The sequence below is a fragment of the Aspergillus ambiguus genome, assembly GCF_047715705.1.
Source record: "Aspergillus ambiguus strain CBS 117.58 unplaced genomic scaffold BDV59scaffold_41, whole genome shotgun sequence".
Lineage (NCBI taxonomy): Eukaryota > Fungi > Ascomycota > Eurotiomycetes > Eurotiales > Aspergillaceae > Aspergillus > Aspergillus ambiguus.
The window spans coordinates 149,889-167,915 of NW_027395554.1; the positions used below are offsets into that span (position 1 = coordinate 149,889).

Here is an 18,027-nt window from a genome sequence, read left to right on the forward strand (position 1 = left end):
TCGTTGAGATACTGTATTGCGTCCCGCGGAAACGCTAGGATTACTGGATCGAAAATGATAGAGTTTACCGCTCTGACGATATACTGCGTACGCGAGATTACTGAGAAGATGCAAGGGTGGAGGTAGTTGGTTCTAGTATGGGCCCCGTCACTATGTAAAATGGAGATCATCGGCGGATATCGCGCGTAGCAGAGAAAGAATTTCAAGACCCTGCCGCATTATCAACCTACACTCTTACATTATAAGGCGAACGAAAGAGTTCATAAAAGTAAACGTTGCTGTTAATTATTGGAGAGCACCAAGTTTGGTTTTACCACATAGGCCTACTTGGGCAAGGCAGCATGAATGTGTTCAACTTGCTGGGAGCTCAAATGCTATAAAATCCGGTGTTTATTGTTGGTCAATCTAAGAGACGAAAACCTCCGAATTCATAAGCAATTTAGGAATTATCCCTGTGGAGACTTTCTACCATACAAAGTGTGGGTCAACAAGCTAGGCGAGCGGCGTGACCACTGGCCTATGATTAGTGGGCGGGCATCTATTTTCAGTACAAAGCAGTTTGTATCAAAGACAAAGATTCCTCTACCCGAAAGACAAGTAATATGCCGCATCAAGCGAGCAAGTACTCGCTAGCTAGCAACAGGGTCGAGCGCCTAACGAACAGTCACGGTCCACCAACCTCTCCAGAGCCTCTCATCCGAGCAGCCATCCTAGCACTATGAGCAGCGTATTTGCATTTCAGTCTTATAGACTCCCCGTACTTATAGAAAATAAACGGAAATGGCAAACATGCTAATGTTAGAAACGCGGGGACCATAGATCCCCAGTGGATTCCCAGGTTCTCAAACATCTTCCGCGTGAAGAGGGGAAATGCAAAGCCCAGAAGCGAGCGAAAAATTGTATTAGCAGCAACAGCAGATGCACCATATATGGTATAAACATCCAGTAGGTAGTTGATGGTCACGAGAAACAGAGTTATCAGCCCGAAGCCAAAGGGCACCGTGGCAAGAAGTGACACTATCCAATGGATATTCGGTGAATTTGTCCAAGCGAACCAGATCAGCCCGCCTGGTAGAGCTATAGTCGCCACTAGGCATGGAGGGAGACGAGCCTCTGGTGGAGCCTGGCCATTTGGAGAATTTTTAGCGACATTGTTGTATCGTTTGTTGTCCCAGACGTAATATAGAAGACCGAATATCTGGCCCACTCCAACGCCAAGAAAAGAGAGCCCTGAGATGCCCTGGCTCCAGCCCCTTATATCTCCATACACGAAGGGGAAGGCAGGGAATGTCAAGTAGAGAGTCCCATAGGCGATTGCCATGAGGATGGCAAACAGGAGACATATGGGTTCGTAGAAAAGAAGCTGCCAAGGGCGTAGAACCGATTTATTTATCAGATGACGCATTCTATCGCGTTGTGTCTGGCTCACGTCGTCCAAAATACTAACATGAGTTTTCCCAGTTTCCTTGGTTAGTCTCTTTGCTAGGCGTTGCAGTATAATTGGTTCGTAGGTCTCCGGCACAAGGGAACCAAGGATCCAGATAATTCCCGACAGAGCGCAGCAGATACCAAGTATCCATCTCCAGCCTATCTCAGGAGCAGCGAAATTAGCCATAAGTGGTGCAATAACAGGGGCCATGGATGGTGCAGCAGCGTAAAATGTTGATACTGAACCACGAAAGCTGGGATCCCATACATCTGATATGACCCCACCCCCGTTGGACAGAGGAGAGGAACCAAATGACCCTGCTATAAATCGAAATATGAGGAGCGAAGTCGCATTCCTGGCACCTGCAGAAGCAGCATTGAATATGGTAAACACCCCGAAGCTGACTATAAAAACAGGTCGACGTCCAAATATTTCAGATAACGGTGCCCAGAATACTGGGCCTATTGAGAAACCCAGAACGTATAAAGACATGCCTAAAGTAGCCCCAACTTCCGAAAGGCCAAACTCTTTCATTACTTGAGCTTGGCCTCCACTATATGCTGAGCTTGCGAAGGCAACTGTAAATGTTGAGAAAGCCATGAGCATGGTGGCGGCCCATTTTGTGCTGGCCCTGAAGTGTTTTGGATTCAATGGGTCATGATTGCGAAAGGTCACACGTATTGGGTCCTCGTCGGTCCCAGATCCAATCCAGCCCGTCATTCAAGTATGCCGTCGCTCTAAGCTAGGTTGTGGTTTCGCACTATGAACGGGGCACAGGATAGGATCGGCGGTCACCCTGTGAGTTTGAGAGAAAAATTGCACTGTAAGGCGAGGCAAATCAGTAAGCGACAATCAAAAACATGAAGAGAAGTAGAAGCCAGCGAGCTCCTAAATATCCCCCACCTTTTGTAATTTAGCGGGGGAGCTAACAGGGCTGTCTCCGTTCTAACCGATCAAATAGCTAGATGGAGGCACTGAATAGGTCAGTCATTCGGGCAGGACCCTTTCACGGAAAACTATTGGAACCAACCACCGATAATAGCGTAGGCGATGTAAGGATTAGAAGGAGAGAAACGAATGACAAACATAATTTGGAGTGAGGTGCAGCGTATCAAATCACTGCGCAAAAAGGACTTTCAAAACATCTCTCGGGTATACTTTTTGACATCTCCGCTTGTTGCTCATGTACCTCGGCTGAGGGTCATTCTAGCTCCTTGAGGGAATTCGGTTCCCCGACTTAAAAAATGACGCCGCTTTGGTGTTGGTCCAATCTAGCCTCATACTCGAAGAGAGGTATGCGTATCTCGCTACTCAAAAACGGAGTACGTACCAATACAAAGAGGTTGAAATTTACCGAAGTCTAGTATCTCCAAGAAACATTGAGCTCTGAGAAGAATGCAGGAGGTTGCTCAAATCTGGTGTGTTTAGTAACGACAATCAGCAAATTGTCTCATCTCATTACTGAAAGGCTAAGTATAATATAATATGACCGTCGTGTCTATTGTTGAGTCCATGTTCAGCTGGGCCGCTGGTGACTCGCATCAAGTCCACCGTTATTCATTAACGAGTCCCAATGCAAAATTGTCTCCGTCAGAACCGACTGAATGATTGGGACTTGGAAACTGTCCAATGTTTGTGGAGACAGAAAATGCACGATGCTGGGTGTAAGGGGAGTCAAAAATTTTGCCAGCTGGCTGAGCTCCAGCTTACGGATGGGTGCCACAAGGTTACTTTCAGAAACCATCCTGCCAAGAACACATCTAACATCATTTTCCCAAGCATCATCGGATAGAAACCATGGAGTAACAACATGGAGGGGGGTAAAGAACAAAACCGGATGCAAAAGTATCTTCTGGTTGAAATGGAAGAAGGGGATCTGGAGCAGGTGATATAGTCATCAATATGTAACATTAGCAATATAATTCTCAATCAAAGTGAAATTAGAAACAGATATCGATTAGAGTGTTCTGTGCCAACTGCTTCTTCAGGCATATGACAATGCTACACTTCAAAAAACACAGGTACGCATCATCTGTTCTATCCAAAACAAGGAAAATTAACACCTTTATGGAAATGTGCCTGGAAGGATGTACTTACGCGCTGGAGAGCTGCTCCTTTCATATCAACTGCCTGAAAATATAAGGCTCAAACCTCAGTAGAAAGTAACTCATCATCGCTCAGGCCTGAAAGGTCTGGCAGCAAGGCCATTGTCCTGTGCGCATATTGATGTCCAGAGGGTCATCTGGGACGGTTTCGCAAACTAGTTATCTAAAATAACAGATGAAAAGTGCATATCGGTGGGAAATAAATTCCCCGGAAAGTGAATGTGGGGAAATTTCATGGCTAAATCCTCGCTATGGTTGCTGGAACATCTGCTTCTTCCAACGGCTGAGCGGCTAAACTATGCAAGCCATTAATTGTTTCTCATTGGGGGCGACGACCTCAATGACTGAAAGATACAACATAAGAAATGACCGCCCCTCGGCCTTCTATGCCATTATGTTTAAACAAACCCATTACAGCACTCGCGAATACCAGAGCACCTTAGTGGAACTCAATAAGCAAACCACACACACACAGTAATACGTAGCAGAGAACAACCAATGGCTTTTACCTGGGTTACAGAATACACTGTCCTATGATTATATCCGTAAACAGTAGCAGTGACGTTGACAGATAACTGTGGCATACTGCTTTGTCACAGACCTCACTCAACCCGTTGTTAACATTTTGACAATAAAAAGTTCTTGACTAATTGTTGCCGTAGTTCCCATTGGAAGGATAAGGATACCTCCCAGAAGTTGATCGCAACTTATCAAGCGCAGTTTCACTCGAGAATGCCAAAAATATACACGGATTGACTCTATCATGAAGATTTCAGTGCTCTTTCAAAAGGCAAGCAGTCTTGCATTGTCTTCGAAATCCAATGACAAAAGTGTGCGCAATGCAGTGCTCTGTCATTTTCCGTGTCATGCTGCCATTTTGAACTAATTATCTTCCCTTGTGGACAAATTAAGGGACGTACTGTGCACAAAATACGGATGGAGTTTAGCCCAGCAAGTCATAGGAAAATAATCCTTGGCCCCTTACTCTGGTGCAATTCCAATAGAGACGTAAGGGAAAGCACCAGGACCTGCGACACCAATATTGATGACCTCGGAACTAGTAGGAGGACTCATGAGACCGCGGTCTTAACCGAGTCAAATCAGAAATGCACCCTTGCGCCTTTGTAGAAAAGACATGAGCCCCCAAACACAATACGGGTAGCCATTGTCAATATTTTCGCGATTTCTAAAATCTATAAATACCACGAGCGCCGTTTTACTATTTCACGTCCATCATCCATCGCCAACCTGCGTGATCAATCGACAAGTCAATTCCAGGTCCGGACTTAAGCATCATGAAGTTCTCACTTGTGTCGCTCCTTCCATTTGCCACGCTGTCAATGTCTCTACAATACACCAGCGGTGTTAGTATTATTGCCTGTCCGAGAAAGCTTGCTAACAAGACGACAGTACGAATCCCTGAAGCTGGGTCGCTTGCAAGAAAGCGAATACAAAGCCCTCAACTACAGTGAGGATTGGTCCGTTGGGAGACCCGAAGTTCAAGTTTCGAATGCCAAATGGAATAGCAAAAGGGTTCTCTTCTCTGGCCCACGGGAGGTTGGCAAGTCATTTGGGTACATGACCAGGACCAACAAAAGTGACAAATTCTCCGCGCAGTCTGTCTATGTTGCATGCAGCATCAAAAGCGACAATGGAGATAATAAGAATGGCAGAGGGAAAGGCAAAAAGGATAGTAAGGGAGAGCCGGACAACAAAAACAAAAGAAACAAGAAGACGGTCCCTTGCAGCATTCTGATCAATGCTTCTACGCGTAATGAGCTGGGCATTGAACCCACTCCTAAGATTGTCCACTACAATCAATTGGGAAGGCTGCAGGAAGTCAATACCGAAGATTTTGAGGACATTAACAAAATCACTTTCACTGTCACTAAGGCCGGGACGGATGAAGAGGTGACGGGGAATGTGACGCTTGTGGTGGATGACTTTAAATATGCCTTCGATGATTGAAGTTGACCGGGGAAGAAGACAGGGGATAGTGATGTTTTGAGATCTACTGGCAGAATCATGTAGGTACCAAATAACTACTCACCCTGTAAGCCATAGGAGGCACTTTTTAGCCAGCTGAGTTAACTAAAGAGTAGTAGTATTTCTTACAGAGGTCCGTTGTCTGATATACTTCGGTGATTCCCATATACCTCAGTAGCTATTACAATTTATATATGCTTTTAGGAATCAAGTCAGTCGCAGTACCTTGTGGATAGCGTACCTCCATTGTCGAGTCTGGCGCGAATGAACGCATTTTCCTACGGACGTTGATAGCTTCCATTCTTCTCTTTTATTTCTTTTTCTTCCGAGAAGAGGGGGTGTGGGGGTTGGGTTGGCGTAGTGTTTCAGGCCCAATCGCGATCCAAACATCAAACATTAGTAATATTTTTTGTTTACTCTCTATTTTCTCTTTCTTCCTCTTGGCTATGTTCCTCCTTAGTTTTCTTCTACTTCCCTGTATCCTTTCCTATGTCGTAAGCAGGTGCGACAAACTTCATCAGACGACCTCGGTGTCGGCGAATAAGACGGTGGTAGGTGTCTCTGACAGGATATATGTTGCACATAATAAAAAACCAACTTTTATCTTCCAGAAGTCCACAGCAGAGCTCGAGCGGGCATGATATGGCAATAGCATATACGTATTATCAAGCGAGAATTCGGAAATTACAACCCGAACACATCAATGTAACACGGCAGAAAACCCAATCAATATGTGCAACGCTAGGAGGCTACCTGGATGTTACCTCAGATGAATCTACCGACGATGGGATGCAAGGCATTGTAAAAGTGTGATATCGACGGTGCTACCCTTGTGAGATAGACATATAAGCTCGCATCTCTGGGGTTTGTGGTAAATCTCTACATATTACTCATAAACCTCATACGATAGCCCTTGAGAATCAAACTCTAGGATCAGCAGTCATGAAGGCACTTAAACAGCTTGATATTATCCAGAAGATCCTGTTGGCAGAAGAAAGTGAGAACTACACAACTCACCAGCAGCTGCTCGAGGAAGTTCGTCGCCTTCAGCGCGCAGTGGAGACTCCTATTGATACAATGAAGAGGATTACTATGCAGGCAAGAATACTGGTCTGATGTAACTGCTATGTAAACTAACCGAATGATTGAGATGGTACAAAATATAGTAGTTCGGATTGCAATAGAAAAACGCTGGCTTCAGATTGTTGCTTCAGCTAACGGGACGCCAGTCCGGCCATTGGAGATAGCAGCCGAGACAAAAGATGATCCAACATTCATTACACGCATCCTACGGTTCTTAGCAGTTATTGGGCTATGCGATGAGAATGTACAAGGAAAGTATACAGCGAATGAGAGAACACTTTTCTTCGTCCAGTCTGGCTCGATTGCTGCAGTGAAGGCGACGTAAGTGAGCATTACGCAATTGGACTAAAGCCTGACGTAGTGACTTTGTATCAGATATGACTTATTCTTTCCAATGGTATGAGTTACATCATACCGATATCCCTATTTGTGGTTATCTAACACAACTTAGGCGGGGCGGCTAGTGGACTACATGCAAGGACCAGGACTGCCAGCTGCTACTGGAAAACTAGAAGAAAGTCTATCAAGGTTTACATATGGAACTAACCATGTCTTTGACATGATGGAGACAAAACCAGAGCTCAAGAAATCATTTGACGAGTATATGTTTGCAGAGCAACAGTGGTTTCCATTTGCATGGTTTGAAATATATCCACCAGCGGAGAAGCTGGGCAACAGCGAATTTGAACCTAGCCACCCGCTTATTGTTGATATTGCGGGTGGCCATGGACAGAACCTGATACATTTCAAGGAGCACTATCCTAATCATTCGGGCCGACTCATCTTGCAGGATCTCCCATCCACCATAGAAGGGACCCCCCGCCTTCCAGATGGCATTGAAGCGATGGGGCACGACTGCTTCACCCCCCAACCTGTCCAAGGTGTGTATTGCGGGACGCGTTTAGCTGCTTGCTAATCAGTGGAACAATATAGGGGCATCAATTTACATGTTTCGTCATATTATTCATGACTGGTCTGATAGCGAAGCCGAGCATATTTTCCGACAGATCGTGCCCGCAATGGACCCGGAACAATCGACTTTGCTTATTGTTGATCGGGTCATGCCTGAGCATGAGCCTGAGCTCCGGGACGTTGAATTGGATCTCCTAATGTGGCTTGCCGTGAACGGGCTGGAACGGACAGAATCTCAATGGAGTAAGCTTTTCCAAAAAGCAGGACTTAAGCTGACCCGTGTATGGCGTTCTCCAAGGCTGGGAGACTGCGTTTTAGAGGCCAAAATAGCATTGCACGGATGACCTATATGGCACGCGTCAGGATTTTCTCATAATTTTGCACGTTTCTTTCAGCCATTCAATACACTATTGCCCTATGATGTACTGTACCCAACACAGCGTCCGATTCGGATGCTCGGCTGGGCTTCGTAGATCCACGGAGTTTATGCGGGGTTGAGTGATGGTTATCTCCGGTATTGACGCAATCTTGCCGAAAGCTGGAGTTAAAAAGGGGGAAGCATCCCATTGATACATCCGCATCGCCACAGATTTTCTGTAGCTGTGGTCATTGAGATATACTAGAACTCAGGACTATAACCAAAAGACATAAACTGCAGCATGTCTCCCCTCCCCACCGCCAAGCTGGGCAAAAATGGCCCCGAACTTCCTCGTCTAGGACTCGGGCTCATGGGCTTGAGCGCCTTCTATGGCACGGTGAAGCCAGATAGTGAACGACTTGCTTTCCTGGATACTGCATATGGGCTCGGCGAAACATTCTGGGACAGTGGTATGTTTCTTCCAGGAGAATTTGTGGACAAGGCGTCCTAATCGTTATATAGCCGACATCTATGGCGACAATGAGGACCTCTTGGGCAGGTGGTTTCAGGCCAACCCGTCGAAGAGGGAGAACATATTCCTTGCAACAAAGTTTGCCAACCGAAGGGGTGAGGATGGCTCTCGCTTCACCGACTCGTCACCTGAATATGCCCGCCAAGCCTGCGAGCGATCTCTCTCGCGACTTGGCATTAGTACAATTGACCTGTACTACTGCCACCGACTAGACCAGAAGACACCGATTGAGAAAACGGTCGAAGCGATGGCACAGCTTAAGGAAGAGGGCAAAATCAAGTACCTCGGTTTGAGTGAGTGTAGCGCGGACTCTCTTCGGCGCGCTCATCGAATCCATCCAATTACTGCCGTTCAAATGGAATATTCACCTTTCTCCCTGGAGATAGAAAGCCCACAGTACAAGCTCCTCGAGACTGCACGCGAGTTAGGCGTGGCCGTTGTAGCGTATTCACCACTCGGGCGTGGGTTTATGAGCGGTGAAATCACTTCCCCCGATCAGTTTGAGGAGAACGACTTCCGGAGATTTGCACCTCGTTTCAGCAAGGAAAACTTTCCCAAGAATCTGGAGTTAATAAAGGTCATCAAAAATCTTGCAGAGAGAAAAAAGGTTACCCCTTCTCAGCTGACGCTCGCTTGGCTGATGGCTCAGGGCAAGGATATCTTCCCTATCCCGGGTACAACAAGGGTCAGCAGACTGCAAGAAAATCTTGCAAGTCTCCAGGTGACGCTGTCAAAAGAGGAGGAGGATCACTTCCGCAAGGCCTGTTCAGCAGTGGAGATTACAGGGTCCCGCTATCCTGAGGCCTTCTCTGCAACACTGTTTGCTGATACGCCTGCGTTGTAGTTGGCGTGTGACAAGGACAGCATTTGTGTTACCTATCGGAAAATCAATCCATGTCTGACATTATCGAATTCTTTCAAGCCGGCCAATAAATTCAAGGAGATCTGGTCTGCGTGTGTTGCCCGGAAGGGATTTGAAAATTGACATCTCACCCGTAAGTCTAGCCGCTCGTATAATGTACCATTTTAGAGTGCAGTGGTGGCTTCAGTACGACGCAGGTAATTTATAGAATCCAGGAAGTATTTTAATGGGAATATATCTTGTGAACTGTTTGTTAGTTTTTGTCAACACCATCTAACCATTAGATCAAAAAGCCTTGACTTAGATGATTAGGGCAATGGTCAGACGTATATTCTACAAACTTCAAAACCAACGACCCACATCAAACTGCAAACTCCAAGATGGAGTAATCAGTTCTGTACATCTGTATGGTCACTAACTGTCCGTAGATAGAATTCTACGTGGACATAGCGACGAATGAGATAAACAAACACCGACGAGGCAATATATTGTCTTCATTGGAATAGAAGCAGAAATTGTTCATATATGCTAGTGCATTACTGAAAATAAGAGTGTCGCGTTATAATACACATTCAATGAATAGAAAAAGAATATCAGCGATTATAGTCAGATTTCCATCCATATATTATAGTAGTACCAGTATTGCCAAGAGGCGTTAGAGTGTCGTTCACCCGAAAGATGCAGAAGCCCAATAGTCCGGACATGAAATAATGAGCACGAGAAACCCATCTCTCACGGGACATTCTCATCAGGTATCCGAACGAAGATGAGAAGGCTCAGGGATTTAGGCATCGTCGGTAATCTTCTCGGTAACGGTACCATCGGCTTGAACAACAATCTTGTCAACATGTAAGGATGCCTTCACAGGCTTAGGTTGCTGGTAAACCCATTCAAGCTCTTCGAGAGTACGTCCCTGCGATTCGACACTACTCGGGGGTAAATTCATAAGTATTTGAGCGTGGAGGTTTCATAGAGAGACTTACCCAAAAAGGTACCAACAAACAGTCTCAATCAAATCCCATCCAACAAACACCCACAGGTAATTGGTGGAGATATTTGCCAACCCGATAGGCGTAGCATACTGACTGATGAAACTGATAGTGCTGACCATGAATCCGGACAAAGCCAGACCCTTAGCACGGGTAGTTGTTTCTAGTGCTTCAGCCGGGATGACACCTTGCAGAGGGGTATAGGTGAAGGAGAACACTAGATTGAAGAGGTAGTAAAACGCAAGAGCAGTCTGGCCGAATGTTTTGTTGATGGGCTCGCCTCTGGCCTTGGGGCCGATCATCGGCTGAGAAACACCAGCGTTGATGGCCATAGTAATGGCGCAAGCTGCTTGAGAATCAGCATCGCTAAGAAAGATAGCAAGAGCACATAGGTAAATAATGAACTAACCCAGGGTTCCCCACACGAGGACCTTGCGACGGGGCATACGATCAGTGAAGAAGACAGCAGTCAGAGCACCAATCGCGGAGACAATCGAGTTGACCAGGTTGAGGAGGAGTTGGATAGAGCTGGAGTTGTAACCGAGGGACTTATAAATTGTGGGGTTGAAGTATCCAAGACCATTTCCGGACCACTGTCCAAAAACCGAGATCATCATGACCTGGAGGAAACGCCAGCGGCCGCTGTGGGTAAGCATGAAAGGACGGTCTGTGATTATGCGTCATCAGCAATGCGTTAATGCCATACAATATAGAACGTAGACTTACAGTCCCACCATCTCTTATCAATACCATCGATGCGAATTCCTTCTCTCATTTCCTCAATTTCCAGGCGGACAAGTCGCGCGTTACGGTCGCCATTTCCGTGGTACTTCGTGAGGAAGGCAACGGCCTCCTCTTCACGGTCATTTGCCATAAGCCAACGGGGCGACTCTGGGATGAACCAAACAGCCACGATAACGATGCAGCAAGCAAAGCACTGGAGGATGAATGGCACGCGCCACGAGTAGTTGTTGTCGATATAGTTGGTTCCAAAGGTAACAGCAGCAGCTGGGATAGATCCACCAAACCAACCGCAGTTATAGAAACCTGCATTGATATTAGGCACCTTAAGATACTTATCCTTCATAGAGTATGCTCACCAACAGCACGTCCACGCCAATGGGGTGGAGAAATTTCTACAGCATAAGCAGGGGCTGACACAACCATGACCTGGATACCCATTCCAAGGATAAAACGGCCGACGACGAATTGGGCGAGATGGTTGGCGGTGGAAATAATAATCGCGCCAGCGATGATGATCCAGCCGCCAACAAACATGCACTTTCGCCGACCTAAGTTGTCAGAGATTATAGCACTGAAAGGGGTGGCTACAATCGATCCGCTGGTAACAAAAGACACTGTTAGAAATAAAAAAAAAACTATTTGGTGGAACAGGGGGCCTACACAGTGTAAAGGGATGTGACGAGAGACACCTTGGGACCATCCATTCCAGTGTGGAATACATTTTGATAGTGGTCCATAGCCAAGACAGAGCCCATCAGAGAACCTAGAGTCGTTTGAGTGAAAGACTCCTCGTGAGAAACCTTGACTAGACTCACCATCGTAACCGTTGGCGCATGCACAGCAGAAAGAGATAAAGATGGCAACTGGTCCCCTTGTTAGAAAATCGAATTCATCATCAGCCGAGTTTATGAGAACTCACAGTACAAATGAATAGAAGTCTTGCTCCATCTTTCAATCTTGGTCTCTCTGATAGCCGCGGCAAGCTCAGCCTAGATACGCGAAGGAGGGGGCGGTCAGCGTGCATACAAAATAATAACAATAAGTTCAATATAGGGATGCACTCACGTTGTACACCTGCTTCGTCTTGGCTCCCTCATTTTTCGCCGTCTTGCCAAATCCCCCAGCAACAACGGGCGTGTCCTCAACAGCGGACACATGCTGCTTCTCGTCCTGGGATGTATGAGTCTCTGCCATGGTTGTCTATCTGCCGGTTGAACCTATGGAAGGGTGGGAATTGGCAGTGAATAAAGACGCACGCTGTAGCTCTTGGATAATGGGAGAGAAGCAGCTTCTTATAATCCGGTCGCTTGGCAGCGTTGTTTTAACAACGACTTCTGTAGATGTTATGATTGGAGCCGGTCCAATGGTCAGACCCTCGCGTGTTCGCTTCCCTCGTAGACTGGAATTATCGGCCCGTATATCCCGTGGGGAGACCCCAGATTCCTGTTCGCTTGGCGAAAGCAAGCGCCACTCACTGTAGGATGGAAATCACAGCTAGAATATAATTCCAGCTCCGGGGGCGCCCATGCCCAAACTTGCTAGTCTATTATAGAGAGCAGTGGAAATTTAATTTGCTGATCAGGCTCATCCGCATGCCCCTTTTCGTTTCGCCCACATACTTTCGGTCTCAACTATAATTTAGTGGCCGTCCACTCCGTGGATGACAGGGCACATCTGCCCACGAGCTGCTGCTTGGGAGTTGCTCCGTGGTGATTTGGGGCTAGACCGGAGGACGGCTGCGTTGCCGATCCAATCTGGGGTTAGAAGTTTAGATAAAGTCGCCTCCTTTTGTGCTTTTCCATATGGCATCCGTTCCGCCGTCTCGTCCCTAGCGCCACTGACAATTGGGAACCGATGCTTCTAAGCCCCACTGTGCAGCTGGAAACCTGCCAGAATAACCGAGAATGTGGCCAGATGATTTCCACCATTCCCGTGATAATCCTCCCGGCTTCATGTTGGCGGTGCAAGTACCACTGACGACGTGGATACAACTCATGTGACAAGATCTCATTCTGTTCGCCTCCATCATGCCTCCCTAGGGGAGAGAACACAGTCGACGTTAATGGCCTCATCCCTGCCGCATAACCCGAAACGCTTTGGTACGGCGCTTTGCCCTTTACTGTACGTGAGTCTTAGTAGGAAAAGCTTTCCTACACAACATGCGACGAGGCCAAACTTTTCAATAAAGACTCTGATAGTTGATAGGTTTGTCTGGGCAGGACATCCATGTATGATGCTCGATTTGTGCTATTCCCATCGTACCAAGCCAAGTTGGGTCTGCGGCCTCATCTCCGATGTGAAAAGGGTTAGGCCGGAAATAACCGTAACAAAACATGCGAGGGGAGAGAAAAAACAGCCACAATAGCGCAAGACTCTCGTAAGAAATATCGGGGTTGGGATCCTGCGAATTTGGATTCATTCGGTATTAGAAGCTTCAGAGAATTGATTCGTTTGACGATACTTCCTTTGGATCCGGTGAGCATTTTCTGTCGGTGTTCACTCTAAGACCGATGTGATTGCGCGAAATAGCGAGATACGGTCCTTCATTAATATCCAACTATAGCATCGACAGTCTAGAGCACTCGGTTTGGTTTCCCCTTCCCCTTCCTAGTCCAATCATGGGTGATTCTGATGTAGGGCTATTGGGCTATTAACGCCAGGGCCAGCTGGGGGTCAATGCCCTTGCGCACCGTATTGATGTGATCATCCTCCTTGCATTCCGGGATATTTAGTTCAATTTCTTGTCTTACCAACGTGAGCCACCATTTCCCAACAACTAGAGTTCGGAATCTCGGCCGAAGGCTTTTGGTTCATGCAGCAATAGTCAGATATGGGCCCTTGCCGGGTTTGACAATATACATTCAATTACCTTATTTGAGGAATATGAACTATACAACCATTTTCTACTGATCTATTACTTTCTGATTGCCACCTGGGCATTCGCCTCAGAAGCTTGCACCGGGGGGAAGTGTATTGTATTGTCTGATTGCCACCTCTGTATCCCTTGTTGAATAGACTAGACATGGGGTTGATGGGCGAAAGTATTGAAAAATAGCGTAGCGAGTCATTAGGAAAATCTCAGCGCTATTTCATCTAATCTCTGTCGCTTAAATTTCAGCATTTAAGGAGAGCCAGGTTTCTACTAATCTAAACGGCACTCAAGTCGCTCCTGTAGGACGGGTGGCAACGTCATCAACCGTGCGTCTTCTCGTCAGCAACGCAAATACAAACAAAAATTTCCTTCCTTACATATATCACCATTATAGTGTCGTGTTGATATATTTCATTTTCAGACCCCTAGTTTGATTTCTGGAAATGCCTAAAGTGCCATTCTGTGGGTCGGTCAAGGTACGAGGGTTGGTGCATTACGCGTGGTGCTTCATCGTTCGTACATAATGAATATTTCCGAGACTATACCAGTCACAGTTATTTGCTTGCCCTTGGATGGGCCACCACCGTCCATCGTAAGGTTTAATACCAACAGCTTCATGTACCTATGATTAGGGCTAGTGGGGTCATTCAACATGTTATGCCAATCCCGGGAGCTCAGGGATCCTTCATCTAGGGAGATCTACACCATCTCAGTGGGTCTATGGACGTTTCTAACAACTGATCACCAATATCTTGGATTACCAACTTGATGCTCCATAGGGCTTAGTATCAGCCGCATAGCCACTGTTTCCAATGCATTGCACTGCGGGGATGCTACGTTCCATCGGGTTTCATCTCGAAGGAAAAAGAAAGAGAAAGGAAAGAGATTAAACCTCATGAGTAATTTCATCGATTTCCATAGCTAGTATTACGGTATTGACGCCCATTCATTTGCCAATTATACAGGGAGTATAAACTGCAATCAGTTAAATGCAATAGTCCCATTCCAATAGCATGCATTTATACTACACGACTGGATCGATGAGAAGACGACACATCCCAGCTTTGGAACACATGGATTGAGGCATTGGGGTCCATCGCTTCTTGCCAGTGCGTCTGCCCGGACAAGTCTCCCAAACTATGCACGGATGTGGTATCTGTACCCTTGCCCAGATAGCTAGTTCCATCCCGCGCAGAGCGGGACAGGTCAGCTAGTTGCGTAATACTCGATCGCTGGTCGTGATGAATCCGACGTGAGCGTCGCGTAGTTTCCTGTCTTGCCGATGCTGAGTTATAATGTAGGCGACCGGTGACTTCACTACCGGTGAACCTGGAGAACAGTGGTCGCAAAGTGGCAAGACTGCCAGCAAATATTGAGAGCCCTGTTTCGATATTGGACCATATAGCAATTTGTACAGTCGCATCTGCAGCAGTCTGGTCAACCATTGCTGTTGACTTAGGGGCTCGGATGAACACTCACAAAGAAAATCAGGATTCTTTATTGTATGAACGAAGGGTATGCGAACAATGACTGCAACACTGGCTCTGGAGGGTATTTTGTCAGCAGGCTAAGACAAATTAATGAAGCAGCATGAGGTACTCATACATGCAGGCCATGCCTAGAAGACACACGGCAGCAACCTTGGTCTGACGACTCATTTGTAGCTTTCGCACAACGAATATCGGTAACAATGCGACTGTAAAGTCAAACGAGGCCGATACCGCACTAAAGAGATACAACATGACCTCAATGGCGGTAAGATGTCCACAGGAACCCGATATCGTCTCGTCTTCCCAGAAGCGCTCCCAGAAAAATGATGGTGGTGAACACTGGACCAGGCAGAAAATAAAGAAGACGATGCCTGTAATGACAGTGATCGCTGTCACTACATAGATGATTGTGCGGTGGGCCGGCGCAATCAACACCCTCAAAAGCAGCAGACAGACAGAGACCTTACTTAAGATAGACGCAAGCGCATATCCAAGATCACAGAGAAACCAGTACTGGGGTATTTGCATCAGCAAAGAGAACCCGGTATTTGGAAGAAATGCTGATTGATGAGAAATACCTTCATGGCAACCACGCTCTGATGGGCTGTGAGCTCCGTGAAATGTTTCCCAGTACCGTAGAGACTCCCGCCGATCATGCAGGCTGAGAACATAATGTAAAATCCCTAATAGACCGGTTAAGCGTCTCGTTGTGCGAAATCGCCCGATCACCAATGCACGTACCGTCGCGATGAGCATGGTAATATCGTCCCATCCAAACGCCCGGACAAGCCGGATCCGCACGTAACATCGTAGTAGCACAGCAGTACAGGCAAAAGACATGAAGACCGCCGCAACCGCTCGGACGGCTGCACTGCGATCAACTGCCATGACGGCAAGAATGTTGGAGGAACAAAACTGCCAACGAAATTCTCAGTGGAAGAACGACCAACATTTTCCTGAATTCACGGGGATGATTCGAATAAAAATTGACAAGATGCGGCGCGGAGGCAGAACCCTATGGTACGATCTGGAGACAAAGTCTCGACCATTGATGCTTTGATTGGACGTACCGCACATTTGGGGCCAAACGATAATCTATCAGTGGAGACGTTCGCGTGGCCTAGCGATCGAGATTCTACACAAATCGTTGGCTCATCGGTTCAGTTGTTTCACTCAAGTGGGCTTTCTTAGCTCTGGTGAACCTTTTGTCGTGGTCCTCGGCTGTGATGCTCGGTCAACTCCCATTCTTTTGGATTCCTGCAACGCCTTGCATGTTTCCATTCTCGAGTGATCGGCACTCACCTCGTGGTTGACAACTGTCCTGCTTCTGGACCTGCAGATCACCGTTACTCAGTATCGAAAATAGCAAATATTGATCTGGGTTGAGATTGTCCGTTGTGCAAACCCCACAGTACGGATCTTGAAGATCTTTGCCGCTGTGCGCATGGACAAAATCCGTGCAATTGTCACGCGAGATCCACTCCATTGTCTCGGCTAAATATTCCTGAATCAGCTCATGAATCATAACTAGGTCGGCGCAGCTGAAATCGGTAGTGGATTTCTTAAATGACTTTAAGCAATTATGTTAAGCATTGTTGCGTGTTTAGTGCGTCGATTTCACGGAATGAGCATTTTCGCCAGTCTTTCGTGTCCTTCCGTAGTACGGGCAGAACTGCGCAGTATGTCTTGATAGACTATCCTATTACATAGGTATTGGGAGTGTAGTTGTTAAAATCTACTTCTTCCTCTTTCCTTTATTTTTAAAAAAAAAAAATATTCTGGTCACCTAATTTACGTAATTATATATTTCGCAGCAGGTCCAGTTATATATCCAGCGACATAAAATGACTCTCCACGTATGATGTCTACCCGTTACAGAGCTTCATGCCTTGTTTCTGTCAAATTTTTCGACCCCCAATACACAGTATGAATTATCTAGTCAGAGAATCACTTCTGATGGCGAGAAATGTAGCTTTGGTGTTTCCCTTTGAAGCACCTGTGCATTCCGGCTCCTTGTGGGGTAAACATTCAGATATGTGGGGCATTGGAATTGATGTTAAATGAAATAGTACGTATATTAAGACCAGCTCGTACGGGCTTCATAAACATACTGGCAACAGTTTACTATCATGACAAGTGCCCAATATATATACCAAACGTCCCGGATCGAAGCGCTGGATGGCACATTACCCCAACTTAAGAAAGACAGTACCAGTCACAGGTGATCACTATGGATGTAAGATGTTTCGACAGCTTACAGTCATTTCATAAGGGGCCATTGGAAGTGTAAAGGCTTCATCTAGACCTTTACATGGTGGGGTCCCTCCCTCGAATCTGTTAGACACACCAGTAGCCCACTAACAGAATATGGTGCCAACGTGGCCATTGGGGACCTCGGCCAAATTAATGAGAGTCTATTAGTTTGCGAGCTCGGACAGTAAATTTGATAGTATTCTATCAAAAGTGTATACATAACCTTGCCAAGCATTTGTTGGCTGTTTCGCCGAGTCTACTTGACAGATTGGAGTTCCTCATCTGTTTTGTTCAAGGATACAGGTGAACGACTATCCAAGCAATTTCCCTCTTCAATTCCAAGACCGTATACCCCACCCCCACACATTTCAGAGATTCTAGTTTGGCAAAGATCCTATACGTTGCAAACGAT

At 46.5% G+C, this 18,027-nt stretch overlaps 6 protein-coding genes across 6 annotated transcripts; 3 read left to right on the forward strand and 3 right to left on the reverse strand.

Annotated features, from left to right (window-relative positions):
- Positions 1-664: 664 nt before the first annotated feature.
- BDV59DRAFT_195644 (MFS transporter) lies at positions 665-2,035 on the reverse strand (the record flags this gene model as incomplete). The annotated part of the gene is made up of 1 exon (XM_073692607.1): positions 665-2,035. One exon carries the CDS (start codon positions 2,033-2,035, stop codon positions 665-667), a length of 1,371 nt encoding a protein of 456 aa, XP_073544299.1.
- A 2,794-nt stretch (positions 2,036-4,829) lies between these two features.
- Positions 4,830-5,502, forward strand: BDV59DRAFT_205208 (uncharacterized protein; the record flags this gene model as incomplete). The annotated part of the gene is made up of 2 exons (XM_073694601.1): positions 4,830-4,898; positions 4,945-5,502. The coding sequence occupies 2 exons, from the start codon at positions 4,830-4,832 to the stop codon at positions 5,500-5,502; spliced, it is 627 nt and encodes a 208-aa protein (XP_073544300.1).
- A 960-nt stretch (positions 5,503-6,462) lies between these two features.
- BDV59DRAFT_210316 (S-adenosyl-L-methionine-dependent methyltransferase) lies at positions 6,463-7,859 on the forward strand (the record flags this gene model as incomplete). The annotated part of the gene is made up of 5 exons (XM_073695571.1): positions 6,463-6,618; positions 6,671-6,924; positions 6,979-7,000; positions 7,055-7,484; positions 7,537-7,859. 5 exons carry the CDS (start codon positions 6,463-6,465, stop codon positions 7,857-7,859), a joined length of 1,185 nt encoding a protein of 394 aa, XP_073544301.1.
- A 218-nt stretch (positions 7,860-8,077) lies between these two features.
- BDV59DRAFT_116976 (NADP-dependent oxidoreductase domain-containing protein) lies at positions 8,078-9,411 on the forward strand. The gene is made up of 2 exons (XM_073686719.1): positions 8,078-8,343; positions 8,396-9,411. The coding sequence occupies exons 1-2, from the start codon at positions 8,175-8,177 to the stop codon at positions 9,247-9,249; spliced, it is 1,023 nt and encodes a 340-aa protein (XP_073544302.1). The 5' UTR covers positions 8,078-8,174; the 3' UTR covers positions 9,250-9,411.
- Positions 9,412-9,988: 577 nt separating this feature from the next.
- Positions 9,989-12,477, reverse strand: BDV59DRAFT_116984 (putative MFS lactose permease). Its single transcript, XM_073686720.1, has 9 exons — positions 12,066-12,477; positions 11,920-11,989; positions 11,816-11,863; positions 11,661-11,763; positions 11,357-11,598; positions 10,983-11,303; positions 10,666-10,923; positions 10,251-10,602; positions 9,989-10,193 (listed from the first exon to the last, which is right to left on the reverse strand). Exons 1-9 carry the CDS (start codon positions 12,192-12,194, stop codon positions 10,052-10,054), a joined length of 1,665 nt encoding a protein of 554 aa, XP_073544303.1. The 5' UTR covers positions 12,195-12,477; the 3' UTR covers positions 9,989-10,051.
- A 2,287-nt stretch (positions 12,478-14,764) lies between these two features.
- On the reverse strand, positions 14,765-16,348 carry BDV59DRAFT_117000 (uncharacterized protein). The gene is made up of 5 exons (XM_073686721.1): positions 16,104-16,348; positions 15,941-16,045; positions 15,478-15,875; positions 15,352-15,416; positions 14,765-15,295 (listed from the first exon to the last, which is right to left on the reverse strand). Exons 1-5 carry the CDS (start codon positions 16,248-16,250, stop codon positions 14,892-14,894), a joined length of 1,119 nt encoding a protein of 372 aa, XP_073544304.1. The 5' UTR covers positions 16,251-16,348; the 3' UTR covers positions 14,765-14,891.
- Between the last annotated feature and the right edge of the window lie 1,679 nt (positions 16,349-18,027).

What these genes read in the sequence shown, in the direction of transcription:
- BDV59DRAFT_116976 (XM_073686719.1), top strand. Translation starts at nt 8,175, where the DNA reads ATGTCTCCCCTCCCCACCGCCAAGCTGGGCAAAAATGGCCCCGAACTT. An exon ending in CGAAACATTCTGGGACAGTG is followed by an intron (nt 8,344 to 8,395) that starts GTATGTTTCTTC and finishes ATCGTTATATAG; the next exon opens with CCGACATCTATGGCGACAAT.
- BDV59DRAFT_116984 (XM_073686720.1), bottom strand. Translation starts at nt 12,194, where the DNA reads ATGGCAGAGACTCATACATCCCAGGACGAGAAGCAGCATGTGTCCGCT. An exon ending in TTGGCGTGGACGTGCTGTTG is followed by an intron (nt 11,304 to 11,356) that starts GTGAGCATACTC and finishes ATATCAATGCAG; the next exon opens with GTTTCTATAACTGCGGTTGG. An exon ending in TGATAAGAGATGGTGGGACT is followed by an intron (nt 10,924 to 10,982) that starts GTAAGTCTACGT and finishes GCATAATCACAG; the next exon opens with ACCGTCCTTTCATGCTTACC.
- BDV59DRAFT_117000 (XM_073686721.1), bottom strand. Translation starts at nt 16,250, where the DNA reads ATGGCAGTTGATCGCAGTGCAGCCGTCCGAGCGGTTGCGGCGGTCTTC. An exon ending in AGAGCGTGGTTGCCATGAAG is followed by an intron (nt 15,876 to 15,940) that starts GTATTTCTCATC and finishes CAAATACCCCAG; the next exon opens with TACTGGTTTCTCTGTGATCT. An exon ending in AAAGAATCCTGATTTTCTTT is followed by an intron (nt 15,296 to 15,351) that starts GTGAGTGTTCAT and finishes AGACTGCTGCAG; the next exon opens with ATGCGACTGTACAAATTGCT.